The sequence below is a fragment of the Anomaloglossus baeobatrachus genome, chromosome 1 (genome assembly GCF_048569485.1).
Source record: "Anomaloglossus baeobatrachus isolate aAnoBae1 chromosome 1, aAnoBae1.hap1, whole genome shotgun sequence".
Classification (NCBI taxonomy): Eukaryota; Metazoa; Chordata; class Amphibia; order Anura; family Aromobatidae; genus Anomaloglossus; species Anomaloglossus baeobatrachus.
The window spans coordinates 98,523,084-98,540,430 of NC_134353.1; the positions used below are offsets into that span (position 1 = coordinate 98,523,084).

General features: G+C 49.5%; 1 protein-coding gene across 3 annotated transcripts in view; it reads right to left on the reverse strand.

Annotated features, from left to right (window-relative positions):
* SEPSECS (Sep (O-phosphoserine) tRNA:Sec (selenocysteine) tRNA synthase) overlaps nt 1-17,347 on the reverse strand; it is a 70,073-nt gene that overhangs the window by 46,180 nt on the left and 6,546 nt on the right. For all 3 annotated transcript variants that reach the window (XM_075333698.1, XM_075333704.1, XM_075333693.1), the window contains exons 3-7: nt 14,956-15,074; nt 14,715-14,873; nt 11,422-11,575; nt 4,942-5,044; nt 3,867-4,088 (exon numbers count right to left, since the gene is read on the reverse strand). In XM_075333698.1, coding sequence (XP_075189813.1) covers nt 3,867-4,088; nt 4,942-5,044; nt 11,422-11,575; nt 14,715-14,873; nt 14,956-15,074 — 757 coding nt within the window. The remainder of the gene's footprint in view (nt 1-3,866; nt 4,089-4,941; nt 5,045-11,421; nt 11,576-14,714; nt 14,874-14,955; nt 15,075-17,347) is intronic.

Sequence of the window (17,347 nt, forward strand, 5' to 3'; positions counted from 1 at the left end):
ATTCCCCCTCCTCAGCATACTGTGCCTCCATACTGTGCCCTCACACTGGCCACCAAGCTGCCCCTTCTCTATACTCTATACTGCCTACCTCCTTCACTATACAGTCACTATACCGCACCTCAGTCTCACATTCCCCCTCCTCAGCATACTGTGCCCTCCATACTGTGCTCTCACACTGGCCACCATACTGCCCCTTCTCTATACTGCCTACCTCCTTCACTATACAGTCACTATACCGCACCTCAGTCTCACATTCCCCCTCCTCAGCATACTGTGCCTCCATACTGTGCCCTCACACTGGCCACCAAGCTGCCCCTTCTCTAAACTCTATACTGCCTACTTCCTTCACTATACAGTCACTATACCGCACCTCAGTCTCACATTCCCCCTCCTCAGCATACTGTGCCTCTATACTGTGCCCTCACATTGCCCACCATGCTGCCCCAACTCTATACCGCACCTCAGTCTCACATCCCCCCTATTCAGCATACTGTGCCTCCATACTGTGCCCTCACACTGGCCACCAAGCTGCCCCTTCTCTATACTCTATACTGCCTACCTCCTTCACTATACAGTCACAATACCGCACCTCAGTCTCACATTCCCCCTCCTCAGCATACTGTGCCTCCATACTGTGCCCTCACACTGGCCACCATGCTGCCCCTTCTCTATACCGCACCTCAGTCTCACATTCCCCCTCCTCAGCATATTGTGCCTCCATACTGTGCCCTCACACTGCCCACCATGCTGCCCCTTCTCTATACCGCACCTCAGTCTCACATCCCCCCTCTTCAGCATACTGTGCCTCCATACTGTGCCCTCACACTGGCCACCATGCTGCCCCTTCTCTATACCGCACCTCAGTCTCACATTCCCTCTCCTCCTCATACTGTGCCTCCATACTGTGCCCTCACACTGCCCACCATGCTGCCCCTTCTCTATACCGTACCTCAGTCTCACATCCCCCCTCTTCAGCATACTGTGCCTCCATACTGTGCCCTCACACTGGCCACCATGCTGCCCCTTCTCTATACCGCACCTCAGTCTCACATTCCCTCTCCTCCTCATACTGTGCCTCCATACTGTGCCCTCACACTGGCCACCATGCTGCCCCTTCTCCGTACTGCTTATGTTCCCCACTACCCAGTCTCTATACTATGCCCCTCACACTTTTCTCCACCAATACTGTCCACTTACAATTTTCTCCCACCATACTGCTGCCTCACACTTTTTAATGGTGCCCCCCTGATTGCTGTGCAGGGGAACATATGCCGCATGCCCCCCAAAGGTACGCCCCTGTACAGTGTACAGGAGAATAAATGACTGTTACACAATATACTGTGATACAGACACCAGATGTTATACAATATACACATTATTATATACCATCTGATGTGTGTACACAGTATGTCACACTACTCTGTACACTGGATGCGGTATACCATGTACACAGATATACATGTCCTGCACTGATCACACCTGGACCTACAGGACCTCACATATTCTATATGTAATATGGGCCATATAGTGTAATGTGTGCTGCAGGCTCAGATGTGATCAGTGCAGGATCTGTGTAGTGATGTCTCTGCTGGAGATCAGTGTGAGTTATTGCAGGGGAGGGATGAGGCTGCAGCCGATGACCCGGCACTGACAGCCCGACCTGATCTGCAGCAGTTAAGACTCCGGCAAGAACTCACACTGATAGCAGAGTGGCCGCTGTGCTGCCTGACACTATGGAACCGGTCTGGAGTTATCAGCGCTGTGCTGCCTGACACTATGGAACCGGTCTGGAGTTATCAGCGGCGTCCTGCTCCCTCCTCACTGCAGTCTCCTGCCCGGCCGGCACCATGATTAATAACCTCATACTTACCGGGATCCACGGAGACCTCCGGTCCTCCCACAAGCTCCTCTACGGCAGGAAGAAACAGCAGCACGGTGACGTCATCCTGGCAGACGCAGCCCACACAGCGTGCAGTGGGCGTGTCTGCAGTATAGTGATGGCCGGGATTGAAATACCTTAAAGGTACAGTGCGGTCTTGAACCACTGCGACATTAATAAAATGGTGGACACACAGATGGTGGTGGGGGCCCCCTCAGAGGCTCTTGTGGTGGGGGCCCCTGGGCTGAAGCCCCGTCTGCCCCGCCTATAATCCGGCCCTGCCGGCCGCTATAAGGAAGGAAGAAGGTGGGCGGGATGTTACGTCCCGCTCATCTCCGCCCCTCCGCTGCTATTGGGCGGCCACTCAGTGACGTCACTGTGACGCCGCACGGACCGCCCCCTTAGAAAGGAGGCGGTTCGCCGGTCACAGCGACATCGCCAGGCAGGTAAGTATGTGTGACGGGTCTGGGAGATGTTGTGCGGCACGGGCAGCGATTTGCCCATGTCGCGCAACAGATGGGGGCGGGTACCCACACTAGCGATATCGGGACCGATATCGCAGTGTGTAAAGTAGCCTTAACTCTCGCACTGAGCGGGAGAATGGGGAACGGTTTCTCTCAATACAGCACTTTTACCCCAAGTTATAATGGAGAGGCGGGTCATATGCCCCAACCACAGTGCCATTCATTCCTCATAGGGCTGCCAAAAAAACACCAGAGCGCAGCACTTGGCAGCCACATAGGGAATGAATGGCATGGCAGTCGCGCATGTGCCCTGGTGCTCCGTTCTAATGAGGAGAACAATGCCCAATTCTGTTGATAGGTGCATGTAGCAGCAACAAAACCCCACAATCAAAAAATTATTACCTTGTGGCTTGATGAAAAAGGTTCTCTGGTCAAACAAGCTGCCATACTAATGTGCGGCCACCTCTGCACTCAGAGGTCAGGGGACTCCCATTTTGGAGCACAATGCAAGTTCTGGAGACATTTACGGCATGTCCTCTGGCAAAAGCCCTTTAACACTGGCATTTCTGCTGGTGACAGTGTCACAAATTTATTGGTTCTGTTAGGTAACTGCTGAACAGATGAAGTGCACAAGAGTCCAATTTGGTTCCACATTTACTTACCAAAATTGAACTTGGAAGCTCTGTCATAGATTTACTAAGCTAAGTAAAATGAATCGGAGTACATGACTGTGCCACACGTAACCCTCTCCCCACAAGAATCGGAGTATATGACTGTGCCACACGTAACCCTCTCCCCACAAGAATCGGAGTATATGGCTGTGCCACACGTAACCCTCTCCCCACAAGAATCGGAGTATATGACTGTGCCACACGTAACCCTCTCCCCACAAGAATCGGAGTATATGACTGTGCCACACGTAACCCTCTCACCACAGTTGAGGGTTTAAAGTAAGAGTAAGGCAGTATAGTGTATATATCACACAGGGTGACATTCTGAATGACGTCTTTCAGCTCAGCGCATGCGCATTGATGTCCTGTGCTCTCCCCCCCCAATAAGGCAGAGCCAAATGTGCATGCGCAAAATTACTTTGTGCCATGTGGATGATGCAGGACTTATCATCCACATCAATCAAAGTCAGGGACCGTGATTAGGAGTTGCCGCAGTGAAGATGCCTATTGAACCAGACTGTCCTGATTTACATGCAGCGCGGGGGCATTTTAAATGATATCTTTGGGCAAATGAGAAAGTCCATAGACAATAGAGAATATACACGTTTGTGGACTGTTGTAAAGAAGGAGATAAAAGGTGGTGGGATTTGTTTAGATAGTCCCTATAAGGAAGGACTATGGGTAGGCGCAAATAGCCGTGTTGCGGATGTCAACCACGCAGCGCAGTTTACGCATTAACCAACACACCACGTGCTGTAATTTCAAGTTTCTTCATAGTATTAGCAGATCAATTATAGCATCGTACAGCAACAGATTTAAAAAGGTGAAAAAAAATGCAGTAAATCCACATACCTTCCTCTCTGTCAGTAGCCTCTTATATCCACTTGTACCGAGTGACAGCAGCGTGATTAGGACGTCCAGGGATGGAGAGGCCGACGCTCTCCCCGGATACATTTTACTAATATCTTCTAGGAAAGAATCATTAAAGCCTGCTACAACAGCGCCACCTACAGGAACCATGAAGTTCTTGTCCAAACTCTGCACGAAAGCATCAATCCTGCCCCTACGGGCACCCTGGAAAGGAAAGGATAAGAGGTCATTTAAGTGTGGTTGTTTATATTGTCATTTTATTAAGTTTTTTTTAATAAGTGAAGGGCTTTTAATCCAAACAATGGATTAAGTCGCAGAGGAATAAATCAGCTGTGGTTCCTGCAGAGTTCTTCCAGTGTTGCCTTAGGCTAGGTTCACACTTCCGTTAAATTGTATCAGTCACAATCCGCTGCTCTGGTAAACAACGGAATCCGTTTGGCAGATTCCGTTGTTCCCATAGACTTGTATGAGCGGTGGATTGTGACTGATGATGCTGCGTTGCACCCTCTGTCCGACTGATCAGTCGTGGAACGACTGACCGCCGGGCGGAGGAACGCAGCATGTAATGTTTTTTGAGCAGCGCGATCCGTAGGATTTCGCTGCGCATGCGCTCTCTGGCTCCCGGAACACGTAACCAGGATACACATCGGGTTACTAAGCAATGCGCTTTGGTTAGTTACCCGATATTTACAGTGGTTACGTGTGCAGGGAGCCAGCGCTAAGCGGTGTATGCTGGTATCCAAGATAAATATCGGGTAACCAAGCAAAAAGTGCTTTGCTTTTACCCAATATTTACCCTGCAGTTGAAAAAGCAGCAAAAAAGCAGGTAAAAAGCAGGTAAAAAGCAACGTGGACACATAGCCTTAGGTTTTTCATGACCTATGTATGTAGTGATTGAGCTCGAAGTATGGCTGTGATAAAACATATCATAGAAAAAAAGATGTGAAAATAAATGCTTCAAATCATGGGGCAACGAGGCTTAGTTGTAAAAATATATTATATATAATATATATATGTCCTGACATCCCTGGGGTAGACGAGGGGCACGTTACAGTACCTGCTGGATGAGGTGCATACACTTAGATGACTGGACTCCATAAGCATTATTGACTATGTGAGGGATATCATACTTGGCGCAGATCTCAGCCAGTTCCTCCAGCCTAGAGAAGACCAAAAACAGTGAATAGAAAACGCCATCTTGATTTACCGTATTAAGACGTACCAAGATTTGGATAACAGAAAATAGGGAAACATATTGATATCAAAACTATCCTGGAAATATAAAGATGTGGAGGGGTAATGTTGGCTGGCTTCAGTTGTGCTCCTTACTGTGTTCTAGAGTAGAAGACGGGGGGGGGGGGGGGGGGGTAATGAACTACTCTAAAGTGGTGGAAATACATTAGGAAGTTATATATATATATATATTATATATATACAAAAATCATACATTAACTACACAATACGTAAATTCTAGAATACCCGATGCGTAGAATTGGGCCACCTTCTAGTATATATATATATATATATATATATATATATATATATATATACACATACATACATACATACATACATATATACATACACTAGAAGGTGGCCCAATTCTACGCATCGGGTATTCTAGAATTTACGTATTGTGTAGTTAATGTATGATTTTTGTATATATATATATATATATATATATATATATATATATATATATATATATATATATATATATATATATATATATATATATATTGTTGTGTGTAGTTACTAAGTGTTTGTGTAGGGCGCTGTACATGTTCTGGGTGTTGTCTGGGTGTGATGGGGGGTGAGAGCGGTGTTGTATGTGTGTTGCGTTGTTTGTGGAGCGCTGTGTGTCTGTAGCGTTGTGTGTGTGTTGCGCGGTGTGTGTGGGTGTGGGGTGCGTGCGTGTGTTTTGGGGGGGAGGTATGTTTTGTGCAATGTGTGTGTTGTGCGGTATGTGCGTATATTTGTGTATGCCGTGGTGTGTGTGTGTTGGGTGTTGTGTGTGTGCAGCGTTGTCTGTGTGTGTGGGTGTCTGTGTAGGGCGGTGTTTGTGGTTCCCAGTGTGTGTGTGTGTGTGTGGTGTGTTGTGCAGTGCGCGCGTGTGCGTGCGTGTGTGTGTGTGTGTTGGGGGGGAGGTGTGCACCTCCCATCGTGCTCCATCCCCCATGCTGCGCACCCCCCATCGTGCTCCATCCCCCATGCTGCGCACTCCCCATCGTGCTCCATCCGCCATGCTGCGCACTCCCCATCCCCCATGCTGCGCACTCCCAAACGTGCTCCATCCCCCATGCTGCGCACTCCCCATCGTGCTCCATCCCCCATGCTGCGCACTTCCCAAACGTGCTCCATCCCCCATGCTGCGCACTCCCCATCCCCCATGCTGCGCACTCCCAAACGTGCTCCATCCCCCATGCTGCGCACTCCCCATCGTGCTCCATCCCCCATGCTGCGCACTCCCAAACGTGCTCCATCCCCCATGCTGCGCACTCCCAAACAAGCTCCATCCCCCAAGCTGCGCACTCCCAAACGTGCTCCATCCCCCATGCTGCGCACTCCCAAACGTGCTCCATCCCCCATGCTGCGCACCCCCCCATCGTGCTCCATCCCCATGCTGCGCACCCCCCCATCGTGCTCCATCCCCCATGCTGCGCACTCCCAAACGTGCTCCATCCCCCATGCTGCGCACCCCCCATCGTGCTCCATCCCCCATGCTGCGCATTCCCCATCGTGCTCCATCCCCCATGCTGCGCACTCCCAAAGGTGCTCCATCGCCCATGCTGCGCACTCCCCATCGTGCTCCATCCCCCACGCTGCGCACCCCCCCCCCCCCCATCGTGCTGCATCCCCCATGCTGCACCAGCATCAGCCTCTCTGCCCCCAGCATCAGCCTCTCCCCTCCCAGCATCAGCCTCTCCCCTCCCAGCATCAGCCTCTCCCCTCCCAGCATCAGCCTCTCCCCTCCCAGCATCAGCCTCTCCCCTCCCAGCATCAGCCTCTCCCCTCCCAGCATCAGCCTCTCCCCTCCCAGCATCAGCCTCTCCCCTCCCAGCATCAGCCTCTCCCCTCCCAGCATCAGCCTCTCCCCTCCCAGCATCAGCCTCTCCCCTCCCAGCATCAGCCTCTCCCCTCCCAGCATCAGCCTCTCTCCTCCCAGCATCAGCCTCTCTCCTCCCAGCATCAGCCTCTCTCCTCCCAGCATCAGCCTCTCTCCTCCCAGCATCAGCCTCTCTCCTCCCAGCATCAGCCTCTCTCCTCCCAGCATCAGCCTCTCTCCTCCCAGCATCAGCCTCTCTCCTCCCAGCATCAGCCTCTCCTCTCCCAGCATCAGCCTCTCCTCTCCCAGCATCAGCCTCTCCTCTCCCAGCATCAGCCTCTCCTCTCCCAGCATCAGCCTCTCCTCTCTGTCCCCAGCATCTGCCTCTCCTCTCTGTCCCCAGCATCTGCCTCTCTGTCCCCATCATCTGCCTCTTTCCTCCCAGCCTACCCCAGCCTCAGCCTCCCCCAGCATCAGCCTCCCCCTCCCAGCCTCCCCTAGCATCAGCCTCCGCCTCCCCCAGCATCAACCTCTCTCCTCCCAGCCTCCCCCAGCATAAGCCTCCCCCAGCATCAGCCTCTCTCCTAACAGCCTCCCCCAGCATCAGCCTCTCTCTTCCCAGCCTTCCCCAGCATCAGCCTTCCCCAGCATCAGCCTTCCCCAGCATCAGCCTTCCCCAGCATCAGCCTTCCCCAGCATCAGCCTTCCCCAGCATCAGCCTTCCCCAGCATCAGCCTTCCCCAGCATCAGCCTTCCCCAGCATCAGCCTTCCCCAGCATCAGCCTTCCCCAGCATCAGCCTTCCCCAGCATCAGCCTTCCCCAGCATCAGCCTTCCCCAGCATCAGCCTTCCCCAGCATCAGCCTTCCCCAGCATCAGCCTTCCCCAGCATCAGCCTTCCCCAGCATCAGCCTTCCCCAGCATCAGCCTTCCCCAGCATCAGCCTTCCCCAGCATCAGCCTCTCTCCTCCCAGCCTCCTCCAGCACGCCGTGCTCCTCTGCCGACACTCACAGATCCGATCGCATACACACACACACACACACACACAATCGCATACACTCACACACACACACACACACACACACACACAGACACACAGACGATATTGCACATATGCGCTCACACTCACAACATCCGGAGATACCCCATGCTTCTGGCCATGTGATCCTCCGGCAGGTCCTGGAAGCTCACTGCACAGTATCGCCGCCGAGAAGCAAGCGATATCCCAGGATGTTGTGAGTGTGTGGATGCGATGTGATTTGTGTGTGAGGTGTGTGTGAGAGTGAGTGTGATCTGATGTGTGTGTGTGTGTATGTTCCGCCGCTGCAGGACCTTGATGCGCTGGTAACTATGCTACCATGGTTACCAGCGTATCCCGTCCCCCCGCTCGCACGGGAGCCCACACCAGCATACGGCAGCAACCCCAGCAATGCGAGGGTATGTGTCGGCTGGGTTAGCGGCGTACGCTGATGTGGGCTCCCGGGGCTACAGTACTCACCTGGGAGTCGTGGCTCCGTGTCGCTTCGGGGAATGCATGCAGGGGGGGCGGGGCGTGGCCGAGTTGCCAATACGTGCAGGGTGCCGGGGCGAGAGGCCAATCCGAGTGGGGGGCGGAGCCTTGGTGAGCGGCCAATCGGTGCGGGGGGGGGGGGCGGGGCCATGGCGAGCCCAGCGGCCAATCCGCTTTGTGTCACCGTAAGGACACAATTTTGGAGCAAGACAGACAGACAGACAGACAGACAGAATAAGGCAATTATATATATATATAGATAATATATATTATATATATAAAAAAAAAAAGAAAGATTCTTATATACTGTCCCTAATAATGATGTAACAAGGTCCCAATAGAGTTTACTTTTGTTATCTTGTACCAAAATTCAAAAGGAGCACTGGTCCGTCTATTGTGGAATCACCAATATTCCTGGTGTCTTATATGTGTAAACTCACTAATTTATGCCACTTGGGCCAGGCCACACAGGGCACTAGTGCGATCCTCACATGACACTTTGCTCACGCTGGCAGCACAGCAGGAGCAGAGCGTCATGCGAGTGTCCCTGCACCTGAGGTCCGACTGTGCGAGCGGACCTCAGCTGCAGGGGGGTGGGCCGGCACGGAGGAGGGGAGGGGGGGATTTTTCTCCCTCTCTCCTTCATAGCCGGCTATTGCGATTCTCTCTCTGCACGCACGGTACACCGATGTACCGCGAGTGTAGTGCGATTTTTCTCTCGCCCCATTCACTTGAATGGGTGCGAGAGAAAAAAAAAAAAAAAAAGTCTCGCATTACACTCACAGCATGCTGCAATTGTTTTCTCGGTCCGATTAGGGCTGAGTAAATAGTCGCTCATGTGCGCTGACACACAGGCTAGAATTGGTCCGAGTGGAATGTGATATTTTATCACACTCCACTCGCACCGATTTTCTCGCCATGTGGCTTAGGCCTTACACTCCTTATACATGATTTAGCCGACTGTACTCTTCACTTTAGTAGGAGTTTTTCTAATCTCCACATAAAGGATGCCTAGCGTTGATTTGATATCAGTCTTGTGCAGTTCATGTCTGGCATCACAAGCATGTCCTTTATCTGGGAGACTGAAACTGTTCTTCTAAGTGTAAATCAACTTTTTATCCATGTGTGATTGTTTTACTTATTTTTATTTTTTTTTTCAACTGGTGCACCAAAAGATCCATTCTATGAACCCTAGCAAGCTCAGCTCAGTTTCTCCTGCTCAGCATGAATTGCACAGATTGTCCATTGACTGTGGAATCACCCAGGTTTCTGGTGTCTTACATGTGCGATGTCTTTCATTTATACCACTTACACTCCTTTTTCACCCCTTAGGGGCACTTTGCACACTGCGACATTGCAGGTGCGATGTTGGTGGGGTCAAATTGAAAGTGACGTGCATGCGACATCGCAGTGTGTAAAGCCTGGATGATACGATTAACGAGCGCAAAAGCGTCGTAATCGCATCATCGGTACAGCGTCGGCGTAATCCATAATTACGCTGACGCCATGGTCCGATGTTGTTCCTCGCTCCTGCGGCAGCACACATCGCTGTGTGTGAAGTCGCAGGAGCGAGGAACATCTCCTACCGGCCTCACTGCGGCTTCCGTAGGATATGCGGAAGGAAGGAGGTGGGCAGGATGTTTACATCCTGCTCATCTCCGCCCCTCCGCTCTGATTGGCCGCCTACCGTGTGACGTCGCAGTGACGCCGCACGACCCGCCCCCTTAACAAGGAGGCGGGCCGCCGGCCACAGGGACGTCGCACGGCAGGTGTGTGTGTGAAGCTGGCGTAGCGATAACTTTCGCTACGCCAGCTATCACCACATATCGCTGCTGCGACGGGGGCGGGGACTATCGTACTCGACATCGCAGCATCGGCCTGCGATGTCGTAGTGTGCAAAGCCCGCCTTAGTCCTGTGCTACACTGATTTTCTGTGGTGTTCATATCTGCACATGACTATGGGCAAACAAGGACAGCATCACAAGCATGGCCTTTATGCGGGAGACTGAGACTCTTCTTCTAAGTGTAAATAAACTTGTTATCCATGTGTGATTGTTTTATTTTATTTTTAGCCGGTGCACCAAATATCCATTTTAAGAACCCTAGCAATCTCAGCTTAAGGCTGCTTTACACACTGCGATAATCGGTCCCGATATCGCTAGCGTGGGTACCCGCCCCCATCTGTTATGCGACACGGGCAAATCGCTGCCCGTGCCGCACAACATCGCCCAGACCCTTCACACATACTTACCTGTCCGGCGACGTTGTTGTGACCGGTGAACCGCCTCCTTTCTAAGGGGGCGGTCCGTGCGGCGTCACAGCGACGTCACTGAGCGGCCGCCCAATAGCAGCGGAGGGGCGGAGCTGAGCGGGACGTAACATCCCGCCCACCTCCTTCCGCATAGCGGCCGGGAGGCAGGTAAGGTGAGCTTCCTCGTTCCTGCGGTGTCACACGGAGCGATGTGTGCTGCCGCAGGAACGAGGAACAACCTCGTTACTGCTGCAGTAACGATTTTTGAGAATGGACCCCCATGTCACCGATGAGCAATTTTGCACGTTTTTGCAACGATGCAAAAATCGCTCATCGGTGTCACATGCAATGGCAATTGTGGCCGGATGTGTGTCACAAATTCCGTGACCCCAACAAGTTCGCATTAGCGATGTCGCAGTGTGTAAAGCGGCCTTTAGTCTCTCCTGCTCAGAATTAATTACACAGATCGAGAGAGCACTCTGCAGCCACCTAGTGATCGGGTAGAGAATTCATAAGTGCTGTGTCCTATGATTTAAGGAAGCTGTCATGGAGGTCCAGCACTGTTAACCTTACTGACTGGGGACTATAAGAAAAACAGAAAATTTCAGAAAAAAAAAAAAGTTATCTTGACAAAAAGTGCGTCTTAGTCAGAGAAATGCTGTAGCTGTATTACTTAATATTACAGTTAATGTGGAATAAACAAAAAAAAATTTTTTAGAAAACTTTGTACCTGTCGGGCACACGAGGGGCAAAGCACGATGTGGTAGAGTGAATACACAGGATGTTCTCGGCCCCCAGCTCACAGATTCGGGATTGCACAGCAATCAGGTCCGTGCGTAACTCATCTCCTTCCAGGACATTCTCAATCACCACCGGCTCAAATCCTTCATTACAGATAAAGGAGAGTACAAAGAGTTAACGAGCTACGTATAACTTACGAAGTGGGACATTTCAGAGAGATCTGTCCTAAATTACTTAGAGGGCAATAGCTTAGATTATCCATTACATATTAATCTAACTCCGGGCCTGGACGAAAGCAGGATCAGGCATGTTTGATTTCGACATGTCCAGTTTATTTTTTTGCTTAGACATAAAGCACTGGACAGAGAGGGTCAGATGGTGTTTTTTTGCCATTCCACTATGTAGCTGAACTGAACTCACATTTTTTTAACGTGATATACATTATATCACAAAAGAGTACACCCCTCACATTTTTCTAAATATTTTAATTATATCTTTTCAAGGGACACCACTGAAGATCTGACCTGACCCTGTGATACAATGTAAAGTAGTCATTGTACAGCCTGTATAACAGTGTAAAATTGGTGTCCTCTGAATAACTCAGCACACAGCCATTAATGTGTAAACCTCTGGCAACAAAATGAGTACACCCCTAGGTGAAAACGACCAAATTGTGCCCAATTAATCATTTTTCCCCCCCCGATGTCATCATGTGACTCATTAGTGTTACAAGATCTCAGGTGTGAATAGGTAGCAGGTGTGTTACATTTGGTGTTATCACTCACACTCTCATACTGGCCAAGACCATACAGTGGTTTAAGACAGATTTCCTTTGAGAAAAAAAACCTTACCGTGGTCGATCAAAGAAGTTGAGTTGCACTAGTTCAGGGTCATAGCTAGAAGTGGTCTTTTCTAAATAGATGTATGAGTGCTGCCAGCATACCTGCAGAGGTTACAGGGGCGGGGGTCAGTGTGTCAGTGCTCAGACCATACGCTGCACACTGCATCCAGTTGCTCTGCATGGTTATCTCAGAAGGAAGCCTCTTCTAAAGATGATGTACAAGAAATTGTGTAAACGGTTTGCTGAAGACAAGCAGACTAAAGGATATGAATTACTGGAACCATGTCCTGTGGTTTGATTAGACCAAGATAAAACTTATTTGGTTCAAATTGTATCATGTGGTGGCTGCAACCAGGTGAGGAGTACAAAGACAAGTATATATTGCCTACAGTCAGGCATGGTGGGTCATGGTCATGGTTTGGGGCTGCATGATTGCTGCCGGCTGTGGAGACCTTCAGTTCATTGAGGGAACCATGAATGCCAACATGTACTGGGACATACTGACGCAGAGCACAATCTTGTCCCAATGGAAATTGGGCTGCAGGACAGTATTCCAACATAACGGCAGAAAACACATCTCCAAGACATCCACTGCCTTGCTAAAGTAATTGAAGGTAAACATGCTGGACTGGTCAAGCATGTCTCCAGACCTAAACCCTATTGAGCAACTGTGGGGCCTCCTCAAATGGAAGGTGGAGGAGCGCAAGATCTCTAACATCCACCAGCTCTGAGATGTCATCATGAAGGATGGAAGAGGATTCCAGCGGTTCCTGTGAAGCTCTGGTGATCTCCATGTCCAAGAGAGTTAATGCATTGCTTGAAAATAATGGTGACCACACAAAATATGACACTTTGGGCACAATTTGGCTATTTTCACTTAAGGGTGTACTGACTTTTGTTGCCAGCAGTTTAGACATTATGGACTGTGTGTTGAGTTAATTAGAGGGCACCAAAATTACCCTGTGATACAATCTGTACACTGACTACTTTACATTTTATCACAGGGTCAGATCTTCAGTGGTGTCCACTAAAAAGATATAATAAAATAACTATAAAAATGTGAGGGGTGTACTCACTTTTGTGATATGCTGTACACATACCACACACAGTGGGTGCTGGCAGTGTTATACAGCTGACACTTGCTTGTCTCTGCATGGTTAGAGCTCGCTCCAAGGCCACGTGTGCATGTTGAGTGTGTTACCTAAATATCTGCGAGTCAAAACCAGAAGTTGAACAATCAAATACTCAAAGTGTGCACATGGCTTAAAGGAGGCAAGTTATTCTGTGAGTTGTCGTAGTCAATAGCTTCAGCATGTATTTGGGGAGTTTCCATTGCTACCCCATTGCCCTCCCCTACTATAATAGCGAGACCACAAGGGGCTGATAAGGCTGTGATGCAGCTTGGTCTCCAGGTCTCCATATTTTGCACTACTATAAAGCCCTGTTTTTGAAATTTATGCAGTGTTTTACAAAAGGTGTTTAAATGAATACACTGCAAAAACACACACACAAAAACAAAAAATAAAACGCGCGCGCGCGCACACACACACACACACACACACACACACACACACACACACACACACACACCCCAACTAACGAGCAGTCAAGACACTTAGGGGTACTTTGCACGCTGCGACATCGCTACCGATATATCGTCGGGGTCACGTCGTTAGTGACGCACATCCGGCGCCGGTAGCGACATCACAGCGTGTAACACTAATGAACGACGATCAATGATCGCAAAATGGTGATCGTTGACACGTCGTTCATTTCCTTAATATCGCTGCTGCCACCGGTACGATGTTGTTCGTCGTTCCTGCTGCTGCACACATCGCTATATATGACACCGCAGGAACGAGGAACATCTCCTTACCTGCGTCCACCGGCAATGAGGAAGGAAGGAGGTGGGCGGGATGTTACGTCCCGCTCATCTCCGCCCCTCTTCTTCTATTGGCCGGCCGCTTAGTGACGCCGCAGTGACGTCGCTATGACGCCGAACGCACCTCCCCCATTAGGAAGGGATTGTTTGGCGGTCAGAGTGACGTTGCCGACCAGGTATGTGCACGTGACGCTGCCCTAGCGATAATGTTCGCTACGGCAGCGAGCACCAAATGTCGCATGAGTGACGGGGGCGGGTACTATCGCGCACGACATCTCTAGCAATCGCTGGCGTGTAAAGTACCCCTTAGACTCGTGGGCAGATTGTACTGAAAGTCAATGGGGAACTAGCGCCTGAGCACGGTAGTGCTCTCTCATTCATGACTAGTTATGAGCGTCCGAGCACACTGGCATGGTAGTGCCCGCTCATCGCTAGTTACGAGTGCCCGAGCCTGGTAGTGCCTGCTCATCACTAATTATAACACATTTCCCCCATTGTGTTCTCTTTAAAACAGCCAAATGTGCGTTGCCCAGAAGGAAAATATAACACTGAGCGTTACCGGCAGTGATCATCGACTTGAAGCACGACTTCTGGTCTATCCGCGGCCAAATTATGTATTTTGCCTTCGGCCTTTTATGTCGGAGCGTAAGGAAGCAAAGAGTTAAACTCATTCCCGTTGCCATAGGAACAACAAAGCAGCTTGTTGCCGTCCGCACACCTGTAATAAGAAGCACAATGGCTCATATTTCATTGCATTGTGTTCGGTGGGGATGTGAGATGTAATTGATGAGTGCACCCACCTGCGGTCCGGAGAATATCCAGCACCACCGAGTTTGTTAATTTATTCAGGAGACTTGAGCCCGCAGCTTTCGGTTGCACAGCGGATATATCCCCGGACCTTCCAATCCCGTGTATCAGTCTATTAAAAAACGAAACATTCTTATCTGAACGGCAAAACATATCGCGCCATCCCTCATTAGTGCCCACATCCAAATTCTGAACTATGCGTTAAAATAATACAATTTTGTTTGTGTCGCTATTTTCGGAGATTCGTGACTATTTTTCCGGTGACGGAGCTGTATCAGGTGTTGTATTTTATCTACCGAGCTGCAGTTTTCATTGGTATAATTGTTGTAGACATATGACATTACTTTTTATGGTTACATTTTTTTGTGACAGTAATCTTGTGGGGCCCCCCGCCTCCCCTCCAAAAAAAAAAAAAAAAAAAAAAAAAAAAAAAGACAATTTTTATTGGTTTTTTTTTTCTTCTCTTTATCCTATGGGTTAAACAATTTTATATTTTCACATATCGGACTTGCGGTGATACCAAATAGTTTTTAGCTCATTAGGCTCATACATATTGACTGTTTCCCCTGACCACTGACGTGTCTTTTTTTTTTTTTTCAATATAAAGGCATGTGGTTCCCCACCAAGTTTGATACCCAGCCAAAATAAAGGCCTACAGCTGGAGGCTGGTATTCTCAGACTGGGGAAAGCCTATGGTTATTAGGCTCTCCCCAGCCTAAAAATATCAGCCAGCAGCTGCTGGAAATTGCCGCATCCATTAGAGGAGACAGTCCCGGCACTGTACCCAGCTCTTCCCGATTGCCCTGGTGCAGTGGCAGTCAGGGTAATAAGTTAATGGCAGCCCTTAGCTGCCACCAAGTCATAGATTAGTAATGGCAGGCATCTATGAGACACCCCCCTAATCTGTAATTGAAAGTAAATAAAATACAAATACCCAAAATATCATTTGAAATTAAAGACAAAAAAAAAAAAAGCACCGTATTTCACCACTTTATTAACCCCCCCATACACCCCTCCAGGTCCTACGTAATCCACATGAGGTCCCACGACGCTTCCAGCACTGCTACATCTAACGCTCACAGTGAGCGCCATAGAACAAGACTGCCCGCTGTGAGCTCTACTCCGCAACTGAAATGAGCCGCACAATCAGCGGTGACATCACTCAGGTGAGTCCACCACCTGCGGCTCACTTCAGTTGCGGCCTGATTTGTGGTCACAGGTGGAAGACTTCAGCTGTGACCGCAAATCACCCTAGTGACGTCACCACTGATCACGCAGCTCACTTCAGTCACTCGGGTGATTTGCTGTCACGGGTGAAGGACTCCGGCTGTGGCCACGGCTAACCTGAAGTGACTGTGGGCATCTCACTCAGAATGAACATGGGTGAATCCGTGATGTCACTGCCACGACACATGCCGTACTGCGTGGCCCGCAGCTGTGACATCAGGGGTTCACACGAGTTCATTATGATAGCGTGGCTCTGTCTGCACTCACAGCGGGCAGCCATGCTCTATGACACTCGCTGTGACAGGACAGGGATGTAGAAGAGCTGAACCGTCGTGGAACCTTGTGTGGATTACTTTGGACCTGCAGGGGTGTTTGGGGGTGGGAAGGGGGGTTAAAAGAGTAGTGAAAGAGTGTACTTTTGGTATTTTATTCCAAAAACAGGATTTTTTTGGGGGGGGGGGGTTTGTGTTTATTTACTTTCACGTACAGATTAATGGGGTGGGGTCTCAGATGACTGCCATCACTAATCTAGGATTTAGTAGCACCTGTGGGCTACCATTAATTCCTTATTACCCAGATTGCCACTGCACCAGGGCAAAGGGAAGAGCTGGGTCCAGAACCAGAATTGGCGCATCCTATGGATGCGCCACTTCTGGGGCGGCTGTGGGCTGCTAATGTTAGGCTAGATAGGGCCAATTAACAATGGCCCTTCCCACCCTAATGATATCAGCCCCCAGTTGTCTACGGTATCTTGGCTGGTTTTAAAAAATTGGCCAAACTAGTTATCCCTCTATCGAGCTATTCTGTTATTTCTTGTTATCCTTTCTATCTATTCCAGCTATCATATTTTGTTTCTCCTCTAAAAAACACATTAAGAAAATCACGGCAAAAATGCACCTACATTACAAGCTTTTTTTTCCTACATTTTCAGGCATTCTGTGACAGTTAAAACTACTGTGTGTGCATATAGCCTTACACGCTTTTGAAAAGTTTTTAGTCTCCTCAGAATTTAGACCTGTGATTGTTCGCTTTTTCTATATCCCGTAGTATTGCCGTATTTAGGACAAAACATGGTCTCCTGGGTTAAAAGATAAACTGGAATATTAAAATCTGATTTTTTTTTTTGTTAAAACAAACAAAACCCCACAGCATGCATCT